The sequence below is a fragment of the Fukomys damarensis genome, unplaced genomic scaffold (assembly GCF_012274545.1).
Source record: "Fukomys damarensis isolate Sample0158 unplaced genomic scaffold, DMR_v1.0_HiC HiC_scaffold_32, whole genome shotgun sequence".
In the NCBI taxonomy this organism is placed as follows: Eukaryota; Metazoa; Chordata; class Mammalia; order Rodentia; family Bathyergidae; genus Fukomys; species Fukomys damarensis.
In genome coordinates this window covers 30585991-30597419 of record NW_022900944.1, presented here as the reverse complement: position 1 = coordinate 30597419, position 11429 = coordinate 30585991, and the positions used below count along the sequence as shown (strand labels likewise).

Genomic DNA, 11429 nt, shown 5'->3' with positions numbered 1-11429 from the left:
TTTTTTTTTTTTTTTTTTTTTTTTTTTTTTTTTTTTTTTTTTGGTACAGGGATTGAACTTGGGATCTTGTGCTTACCAAGCAGGCAGTGGAACTACTGAGCTAAATCTCCAGGCCTCGACCCTTGTTCTTTTGGTCCAGCTGTAGTTTAGCTAAAATCAAGCCCTGGACTGATTCACTCAGGGTGTTGCCTCGGCCTTACTGTATCTCCCGGACTAATTTCTTCATCTTCCCGAGCCTCAATTTCCTTGTGTGCAGAATGGGCACTCTCCCTTGCAAGGCTTTGAGTATTTATCCCCTCACATCTCATTTGATGCTCACAGCGATCCTCAGAGGTGGGTATTCTTATCAACTCCCATTTTACAAGTGAGGAGCCTGAGGCTGTGGGAGAAATGACCAGTGGAATTCAATCCATCTATTCCCCTGCCCACTCCAAACTCCCACCTCGGCAGTGGATGGATGAAGTTTTCATGATACAGTGATCTTTGGGGAGTTTCTGTATGTGTTTGGAGAGAGTCTGAGGTTGCCTTCAGACTCACTGGGGGAAACTGTTCTGCGACTGATTAGTAATGCCTGCTCTGGGCACAGAAGTGGTGATTGTCCTTGAGTCTTGTTGACAGTTCATTCTCTGCAGAGGTAACTGTCACAAAGAGCACAGCAGACAATAGCATCTAGCTTGGTATAGTTTGGATCTGAAAAGGCCCATGTGTTGAAGACTTGGTCCCTGGCTCAGGGCACTGATGGGAGGTGGTGGAACTTTTAGAAGGTGGTGTTAATATTAGGAGATGGGTCTCGTGGGAGGGAGTTGGGTCACTGGAGGCATGCCCTTGAAGAGGATACTGGGACTCCGGTTGCTTGTTCTCTTTCACTATATATGTGGATTCCCATACCACATGCTCCCTCCCAGGATGTTCTGTCTCACCAGAGCCCTAATCAATGGGGCTACATGACCATGGACTGAAGCCCCTGAAACTATGAGTCAGAATAAACCTTTCCATCTGATTATCACAGGGATTTTGATACAATGATGGAAACATATGGTCCAAGTCCTAAATTCAAATCCAGAGCCCCTCCTCCTGTTTTTCTTCTCCATCACTAAAGACCTGGATGATACTAAGCTGTGCAGAGAAAAGGTGGCCAAAAGACAAGACTTTCAAGTTTCTTGAGCCTCTTCTCAGAGCCTGACATCAGGCTAGACTCTCCCCGCTGGCATCTAGGATCTGAGCATCAAACCACCAGGGTGGCATTACTGTATCCATTGTACAGACAAGTTCGTTCAGGTCTCTGGAGGTTCGGCAGATTGCTCCAGATCACACAGCTGGGAAGTGTCAGCATCAGGTTGTACTTGAGTCTCAGTGCTTCTCACTACATCACACTGACTGAGGGTACCCAGGGACCCTGCCAGGCTGTGAGTTCTGCCAGCCTGTGGGCAGCCACCATGAGCCTGGTAGAGACAAGCCCCATTTGACTTCATGATTATTGGATGCTACCTTCTTTTTCATTTTGCTTTGCCACAGGCTCAGTCTCCCCTGTGGTGTTAAAGCCCCTCTTTTCCTAGATCTGTCCTCAGAGACCCGAGGGAAGCAGGCTGCCCCAGCCTCACGGGGAGCCCCATGGAGCTGCCATCTGCCAAGTAATGAGGAAGAGGTTATGAAGCATCTATTCTTGCAGCCTGGGTCCCCACAGAGCCCTGGGCCACCCTGTCTAGCTGGGGGCCTGAAGGAGAAGATTCCCCCACCTCTATTCTTCCTGAGGAACCAAGCATGTTTGTCTTCTTGCTCTTGAGGCTGGAAAATGGCTCGCAGGCCTGGCACTAGCAGGAAGAGATCCCAATTCCTCCTGCAGCCACTTGGCCCCAAAGTCTCTGGTTTCCTTCCCTGTTCTTATTCTTGCCTCCTTCCTCTGCTTCGTCTTCTATCTGCCCAGGGGGGCCAGGAATCTCTGTGAGGAGCACACACAAGCTGGAATACTTGGTGGAAAGATAGGGTTGTGGTTGGGGGATGCAGGGCCGAGCCCAGCTTGACTAATGTCTGTTTCACTGAGAGGCCAATGGATGACCCTACATCCTCAGAGTTTGCAGGAGCTAGGGGATCTGTGCTGCAGCTGGGTTGGCCCTGCTCACTGTGCAACCCTCCCCTCTGCAGCCGGCAGATACGACCTGTTTACTCTTTCTGGACCTTGTGAGCTCTCACTCCTAGGAGAAAGGTCTTGCTTGGGGAGTTTCTGGGTTTGCATTTCCTTTTGGAGACTTGTCCAGTCCTTCTAAAATGGCAAGAGTTAGTAGTGTGGAAACCCAACCACAGGAACAAACTGGCTACCAACATAAGTTATGCAGCTTTTATGGGCTTCAATATCTTTACAGGATCTGGCAAGAGTGTTTTGTGAAAAGGAGCGTCAGGGAAGCTGCCCATGGCTTCTCAATTCACAGAGCAGCTTCAGGTCTAGAAAGGAGCTGGTGAGGTGTGGTCCTGATTGTTAGGATGTTTCCTGGAACTTCTGGGTTTTCTCCTTGAGCACTTTTATGTTTGGTGTGTCCAGGGGTCCAGAGCATCTGTAGTCCTGTATCCCTATCAGAACCTGTGTGTGGGTCTCTGGGCTGTAAGCTGGGGAGGCTGCCCACCAGGCACCTGTTTCATCTCCTCATTCACCTATTTGCTCAACCATTTACTAAGCATCCACTCCATGCCAGGCCCTGAGCACGATGCTGGGATGCACCAGGGAACGGCAGACACTGTCCCTGCTTTCTAGAAGTTCATCTTTTCAGGCAAGCAAGCACAGGGCTGCTTAATAAGTGAGTGATTTCTAGAATGGATCCGCAAAGGGGGCTCAGATGGGGGGATAAGTCTGAACAATGGTTTCAATTAGTATAGAAGGACCAGGCTCTCAAGGGCCAGAGAGCAACCCCAGAAGGTTCTAGAAAGCTTTCCACACTCAACATTCCCAGCCTTGACCTTTTCTAGATTTCTCCACTCATAGCTTCGCCTATCACCAGCAGGGAGGGGCAAGAAAGTGACCATGGCAGCCCACCATGGGGCAGGCACGCCCCTGAGCAGCAGTCTTCTCCCCTGGCTCGGGACTTGGGCTTTCATTTCCTGATTATGCCACAGTAACAGTGATGACAGTGACAACAACTTATTGAGCTTGTACCATTCATCAGAAATCATTTCATCAGCTCTTAATCCACACCCTCCTTGGGTACCCATCTTAGCCCCCACCCCATTACAGGGCCTTGCTATGTAGTCCAGCTTGGCCTTGAACTACGTAGCCCAGTTTAGCTCTGAACTTGTGATATTCCTGGCTCAGTCTCTTGAGTGGTGGGATTACAGGCTGACTCCCTTGCACTCTGACACACTCTGGATAGTGAACCCCACAGCCAGCCTATTCCCACATCCCCCAGCATGAGTCGTGAGGATACCATCCACATGGGACACACCAGTTTCCCCACCTCCACTGCACCAAACTCCTGGTGTTTAGAGGTTTAACTGGGGCTTTGACTACTTGAAGAGTTGCCCCCACCCCAAGAGGCATGACAGGTAATCAGTGTTGAAAATCTGAACAGACATTAGTGAGAGGGACAGGGTATTATCCAGGGATTATGGAAGGTGTCCCTCATCACACACCACACACACAGACACAGACACACACACACACCACATGCACAATCCTGACTTATCAAGGGGAAGTCATAGGCAGTTATGCACGTCACCCTGAATATAAGAGGTGCTGGTGGTGTTGAGAGTCAGGAGATGAAGTAGGAGAAAGCAGGCAGCTCCCACAGAATCTAAGGCAGCAGGAGCTGGCAGGAGCAGAGCTGGTGGAGACTTGGGAAGGGCTGCTCACTGGCCCGAAGGGCACACCCAGCTGAAGCCATAAGGAGACTCCTATGGGCAAAAATCATCTAATGGCTTCATTTTCTGCAGGGCTTTCTGATGGAGGCTCCAGGCCAGATCTCCTCAGGACAGTCAGCTCCAGAGAATAGTTCCTGCAAAGTCCCATGTGAGTAAAATACATCCCTGTGGCACATGTTAAATTTGGGAAAAGCAGCAGGTTTTCTGTCTCCCAGGGAAGGCTCACAATGTACATCACGACATTAAAGGCTCTGAAAAGTCCTGAGGTAGCAAAGCCTTCTCAGTGAGCCTCATCCAGCCCTTCTAACACTTATTTGGCCACGGTGTGCGTGTGTGTGCGTGCGCGTGTTTAATCCCATTAATATGCCCCCGACAAGCCCTGATCTGGAATGACCAAGGTGGGATTTTCAGTTTTCAGAGAGCATCGCAGAGATGTTGGGTTTCCCCCACCCCCATCATGTCCCCAGCCAGACCCTTGCAGTTCCTTGGCCAAACATCTGCAACCCAGCTCCCAGCTCTGCCATGGCTGGCCCTCAGCAGTGGGAGGGTGTGGGGGAGACTTACAGGGGCAAGGGCGTTTGAAGGACATGTAATCCTTGGAGCAGAAGAGCGGAGCCAGCCTGCCCACAGGCACAGCGCTGACTTCTCACCGCCGCAGGGAAGGCCTCTCCACTCACCTGTGGAGACACAAACAGGCCAGAGATGGGGGCACCCACATGGAACTCACCAGTCCTGCAGGCTGGGCTTGTGCATCCTTTGAGCTGCCAACATCTGGGGGTGAGGTCAGTGACTTTGGTAGCAGGTGAGCCATCTGGGACCTCGTGTGGGGGTGCATGGGGGGGCAGTGGGTGCTGGGGTCCCAGTGTTGGAGCAGGAGAGGAACATCTGAGTGGCCTGGAGTGGAAACTGGAGGTCCCATAGGGTGCGCCTGCCTCATGGACCTGTGATATCCTACTGTTTGGACACCTTCAGGGGCCCAGGGTAGCTCTGGCAGCTTGTTGGGTTGGAATGACCCTTTAAGGTGAGCACAGTGTCCTCATTTCATGGTGAGAAATCTGAGACCTGGAGTGGAAAGGGGCTAGTTCAAGGTCTCACAGCTGGCTTTGCAAGGCTGTACACCGGCATCTAACTCAAGCCATATCATTACTCTAATAACTTCAAGAGGAAGGTGCTCTTTTCCTCCTCTGTGTGTGGGGATTGAGCCCAGGACCTTCACACTGAGCTACATCCCTAGCTCTTTTTTAAGATTTTAATTTTGAGACAGGGTCTTACTAAGTTGCTAAATTGCCTCAGCCTCCCAGAGTGCTGGGATTACAGGTGTGGTACCACCACGACCCGCTTCCTCCTCATTTTTATAAATAAGGAAGTGAGTCTCAAAGAGGTCATTCAGCTTGCCAAAGGTCACACAGCTTCCAAATACAGGCTGAGACTGCAGCCTGAGCCTGTTTGATTCCAAAACCCACATGGTCACCCAGCACACTCCTTTAGAAGGCATGTGATACATTAAATTACTGTTCTAGAAACACTGGACTATGGAAGGAAAATGCCTCTTTTCCCCCCTCTTCTTTCTCTGCTTGGACTCTGTGTGATGCCTGCATGTCTAGGACAGTAACGAGGGCCCAGCCATTTTAGCAGCAATTTATAGTGGAGGGAACATTTTCAAGAAACAACCCACCCTACCACGCTGCTAAAGGTCGGAACCAGCTCAGTCTCTCCTGTTGTGTCTTCAAGTGAGGAGGCTTTGGGAACAGGAGGGAGAACGGGAGTGGGGTCACTTGGCTACAGGTCTGGTGGCTACTGAGCAGGCGACACTTGCAGGGGAAAGCAGCAAGAAGTGGCCTGGCCCCTCTAGATCCTGGGGTGACATCATTGTGGATAGGACTCCTCCTGAAGAGGCAGGTCCAGAGGTCCCACCACCTCCCAAGGGACCTCTTTTATTATCTATTTTTCCCTCATAGGGGGGTCCCATGTTTTTATGGAGCTCATGGGCCTAACACACTGTGTTAGTGAGTTTGTTCTTCTATTTAACAAACGAACCAGAGATCTCTCTTTGGGGAGTCTTGCTCCCAAGTCTGATCCCTGGTTCTAATATCAACTCAGCTGCTTCAATGTGACTCTGGATGAAGCATTTTACCTCTCTGAGCCTCAGGTCCCAACAGGGACAGATGGAACAGGAGCTGCCGAGTTGCTTCCAGAGGAAGGGGTCTGCATGGAAAGCCCCTTAGCCACATGGATGTCCATTCTGTCAGGGGCCAGGGGATGCCACTGACCTGGAATCCCTCTCACCGGGTGGCTCCTTACAGCCCCTTCCTGACACTGCTCAGCCTTCCCACTGTTGAAGCCAGGGCTGGCCTGACACCCACTCAGTCTCCATGGAGACGAAGGGACGAGCTCTGACCTGGGGAAGTGTGGGTGGGAGGTGATCTCCCCAGCTTGCCAGGGATGGCTGCTCAGAGAACTGTGATTTCACAACAGAAAATTCAAGAAGAATCTTGAGGCTTGTGATCCTCACTTTCTAAAAATACACGTGGGCACTTGTGTCTGCATTCACATTGGTGGGTATGCCTAAGCATACTGTGGTTGTGTGTACATGTACACACGTGTGTCCAGGGACAGGATGGGGCTGTAAGTGGGCTCACAATTCATCCTTCTTGCTGTTTTCACAATGACCTCTCTTAAAGTCAGAATGGATCATGTCACTCCCTTACAAAGCCTTCCATAGCTCCCCAGTGTCCACAGCCTCCACAGCCCTAGAGCTCTTCCTACTTCCCTGCAGAACCAGCACAGTACAGGTGTTTAACAAACGCATGGTGACTGCACTTCCTCTACCGCTGCTTGTGGTGACATCTAATGCCATGGAAAGATTGTCCTCTGGGTCCTGCCTCTCCCAGAGAGCCCCATGAGTCCCCCTCGCCTCTCACTGGGCCCTGTGTCTATGAAGTGAAGGTTGGGGCTTCTGACGGTGTAGGGAGGAGGTGGACAGGCCTTCCAGGGCAGGGGAGCCCTCAGACTGCCGGACATATGGCTTTCAGTCATCACTCTGAGAGTCTGAAGGACAATGTGTTAAGTTCCTAAGTGGCTCAGGAGGCTGGCAAGGGGCAGGCATTCCCATATGTGGAGGCCTCTGACATTTGGTCCTTCAAATGTGGCTCACAGGTCAGGTTATGTCACCAGTGTGTTACTGTAGCAGACCCTTTGGGGTAGGAAATATCATTTCCATTTTACAGATGGAAACACTGAGGCTACCTGCCCAAGGTCATGGTGAAGGGATGAAGAGCTGTGGGGAAAGACTCTTGTCAACCCTAGTTGCCCTCGGTTACTGCCAGGAACACTGCACAGAGACTGCTGCCCTGGCATCCTGGCCGGACACAATGGGTGCCTTATTCTTCCAGGTTGCTGTCCATTCCCCCTGGCATGTCATTCCTTTCCCCTCTACCTGGAAAACCCCTCTGTAGCTGTGAACAGCGAGCTCAAGAGATTTCCTCATAAGAAATCCCTGACTGGTGCAGACACAAGGGTCACGTTGGCTGGGCTTCTGCAGCACAAGCACATCCTTCCAGGCTAGCTCTGTCCTGAATTATTTTAGACAAGCAGTTCTTTGGGAGCATGGAGGGTCAGCGTGGCTCTGCAAACTGCTCTGGGCCTGGCACTGAGGGAACTTTCAGAAGTATGAGGAAACATGAAATAAGCCAACCATGGCCGGATGCTAGTATACCATGATGGGCTGCCTTTGAACGATGCTCAACTTGAGAAGGAAGCCCTGAGATTCTACCTAGACGCCTTGTTACCCTGATGACAACAATGCCCATCTCAGCCTGGGCCACAATTCCCTGCATCCTGCAACACAATCAGCATTTAACACATGCCCTCTGGCTGCAGTCTCCCGGCAACCCACCCCAGCTCATATGCACTGATTTGTTTACCAACTGCCCATAATGTGTCTCACAAAATGCCTCAAAAACAAAATGGGCTTTGCGGATCCAACCTTACTATGTACTTCCTCCTTCCCTCCCCCATTTGAGGATTTCATCTTGACCACAGAAAAGCCACTTCCTGGTGACGTCAGACCTGTTGCTTGGGTGGAACCTGTTGGAGTCTCCAAGGCAAAGGAGCTGGCTCTGGGCGTTCACGTAAGCCAGTGTGCACCCTGGTTTCTCTCCATGAGTCCGGAGCTGTGGTGAAGATGGAGTGAGGAGGGCAGTGGGCAGGTGGGGCACACAGGGATGAGACAGGGGCTGGCTGGGGCGGGGCTGGGTCCACTGAGCGGCTGGGCTGAGCGTGGGCAAACACCCGAGGTCACTGCTCCCCTGCCTGCCTCTCTCTGAGCCCAGCACCTGAAGCCTGTTCCTGATGGTGACTCATCTCCAACTGGATTGTCTGGCTGGGAACACAGGGTGGGCGGGCGGCACTCCAGGCTTTGAAGTGGCTGAATGGTGTGTGGCAGGTTCACGTCATTTGTACTCCCCTTCAGTCCCTGCTCCAGGAATACCTCCACTCTGGGTGCACCGTGACACTCAGACACGCGAAGAGGGAGCGTGCGGAGGGGGAGCACTTGGTTCTCCTGAAGTGCAGTGCCCGGGATCCCTGAGTGCAGACCTGTGTGGTGGGAAGGACCAGGGAGCCACCAGCCTGGAGGGACAGGGAAGGGCTTTGAGTGTGGCTGGCCTTGTGAAGGAGGCCAGGTGATGTCCTGCCCTGGATGCTACACCTGCCCAATCGGCACTGGATCCTCAAAACAAATTTCCACTTTACCGATGCCAACCAAGACTCAGAAAAATAAAGGGGGTGGAAAGGCAGTGAACTGCCTGATCTGACAGGGCTCCCGACAGGAGGACTTTAAGGAGGGAAGTGACAACTTTTATCCTTTGGGGAAGGTGTAGGTGGGCTCAGGATGGAGCTGCATCAGGTGAGTGTGGCAGATTGAGGCATGGGGCTGAATGAAGCCAGCAGTGACTACAGGGGGAGGCCACACTCACTGGTTCTAGTGTTTACTCAAAGTCCCTTGTGTACCAGGTTTTGGCCCTGGGGTTACTGTGGTGAGCTCACGGAACTTTGCTGCTAGATGTGAGATACAGTGACAATGGACAACCTGTTAGATGACAGCAGGGAGGGACCACAGGTAGCTGTACAGGCGAGACTTCATATTTAGTCTCAGTAGCTACAGGGAAGAGAGACACGGGAAGCCACCCAGCCAGGGCAGCAGCCGTGGTGATGGTGGTGATTCTAGGAGGAGGGAGTGGATAGGGCAAAGGCCCCGTGCAGGAGCGTGCTGGGTGGGTTTGAGGGAGAGACAAGTCCACGGCAGAAAGTGAGAAATGAAAGGAGTGAGGATGATCTGTGTCTGCGTGAGTGACTGGCAGATGACGGAGACGGGAGGGTGGAAACTGCGAGTATGGATGCCTGGATGACCTCCGTGTCCCTGGCACCTAGCACAGTGCCCAGAACACAGGAAGTGCTCAGTGACTACTGAGGGAGCAATTAATTTCATCTGACAGGGGTTCCATGGAACTGTGGGTGGGCACAGGATGATCCAGAGCCAGAAGGAAGCCAGGAATTCCAGGAACTTTGCTCAGATGCACTGTATCCACCTTAGCCAGGCAGGTACTGACTCGTGGGGATGCAGGTTGGGTCCCCAAGCACTGAAAATCCTTTCTCCTGTCTCAGGAAGCTCTTTATGTGAGGCTGGGATCCAGCTGGGGCCTTCCCCAGTGAAGAAGAACATTCTTTGGCAAGTGCTGATAAGTCACACAATGTTTGTCCTTGGTTGAATGCAGGGATGAATCCAGGAGTAGAGGAAAGAAAAAAAAAAGAGTAAAAACAGTAGCAAAGAGATGGACAGGAGGCCTTGAGGTTTGCCAACAGGCAGCTTAGTCCTCACGTTAGGAAAGGATCTGGGGGTCAGAGAGCCTCTGCAACAAGGAGGACTTCTGTCTCCATACAACAACTGGCCGCCTGTGTGTATTACTGGATTGGCCAAGATGTGCTTGGAGGTTACTGGGTCTCCATGTTGCCTTAATTTACCTGGAATGGCCCTCTACAGAGCCAACTGCTACCCACTGTTACTGTGGCCCCACACAGAAGGCTTCCTCTCCTATCTACTGCATATGCCAGTCCATTTGCAAGCTAGCAAATAAATCCCAACCCAATATATACAGAAGCCTGATTCAGACCTCCAAACCGTCTAGAAGAGACACAAGCGTTATTCACAGCAACAAAATGTAAGAGGTGACCTCAGTGTGGCCATCAAGAAAGGACAGGCTGAGCAATGACATTCACTTATTGCGGAATATTATGAAGCCCAGAAATCATGTCTTTTCAAGAATTTTAATAACATAAAGACTTTTAATATAATGTTAAAAGGAAAAAACTCAAGCTTTTTAAAAGCCAGGTTATAGAACTGTACATACAGCTTGATTCTTATTTTGTAAAAGAAAAAACCCTAGTAAATAGATTTATACATTGCAAAAGATAAGGAAGGAAATAGAATATAATGTTCACAGTTATTATGCTCTTGGGGCAAAGGTGGGATTAAGGAGGATTTTTATGTTTTTTGTATTTTTACAATCTTCTAAATCTTCGGCATGAACATGTATTACTTTTATAGCATGAAAGAACATTAAAATGAAGATTTGGATAAAAATCTTGTGCTAACAAAATACAAAGCAATTAAATAAATAAGTCAGTGACAGTTAATTCACTGAAAAATTCAAAGTTAATATAATTGCCTTTTGAATATGTCATGTTATTGAAAAAACTTTTAAAAGTTAACTTGTATTTAAACTTACTAATTAGAAGCCTTATTAAAACATTACGAAAATAATCTTCAACATTTTAAAAATTTCATCCAATTGTCCCTGATATTTGAGCAAGTGTTTCATTTCTGTGTTTGACGTAGGGTCTCACCAGGTAGCCCAAGCTGGCCTTGAACACACTGTGCAGTCCAAGGTGGCCTGGAATTTGTAATCCTCCTGTCTCAGCCTCCTGAGAGGTGGGGTTACAGGTTTGTGCCACCATGCCTGGCTTAAGCAAGTGGTATATGTCAAATATTTGAGGGAATGATTTCTTCATGTTCTGCTTCCAATCAACCTATACACTTGACAAAAATAATAACAATAACAGACTTTATGTTTGTAAGACACTATAAATTTGCAAAGCATCTCATACTGAGTATCACGGGGAACAAAACAGTCAAAAGGTCCCTGTCTTGTGAACCTCACATGGTACTGGTGAGAGAAGATGATAAATGACTGAATAAGATAAACAGATGTTGGGGTGAGAAATTCTATGAAGAAAAGTGGAGAGAAGGGCATAGGTAATGAATGAGAGATTTCTCTTTTAAGTCAATCAGCTGGTTAAATCAGTTTGATTATTGTCTGCAGAAAAAAATGAAGGTCTCTCTAAAACTGCTATAGCCTGTGGACAATGAACACTTTCTTTTTCAGTGTTCAGACATTAACTGCAGATCTCCACAGAGAAGTCATCTCAATAACTAATTACATGTCCTCTAAGTGACAATGTGCTAATTATCAATTTTACAAACTCATACAAAATTCTGATGAGTCATAGTGATGTGTAAGTATTCT

At 49.6% G+C, this 11429-nt stretch overlaps 1 protein-coding gene across 3 annotated transcripts in view; it reads right to left on the bottom strand.

Annotated features, from left to right (window-relative positions):
* The window catches only part of Bean1 (brain expressed associated with NEDD4 1), a 36006-nt gene extending 31483 nt beyond the window's left edge, over window positions 1-4523 (bottom strand). Inside the window, exon 1 of one of the 3 annotated variants that reach the window (XM_010612145.3) lies at window positions 4411-4523. In XM_010612145.3, coding sequence (XP_010610447.1) covers window positions 4411-4435 — 25 coding nt within the window. In that variant the 5' untranslated portion in view covers window positions 4436-4523. The remainder of the gene's footprint in view (window positions 1-4410) is intronic. The other 2 variants (XM_033758022.1, XM_010612144.2) reach the window with 2 other exon arrangements.
* Between the last annotated feature and the right edge of the window lie 6906 nt (window positions 4524-11429).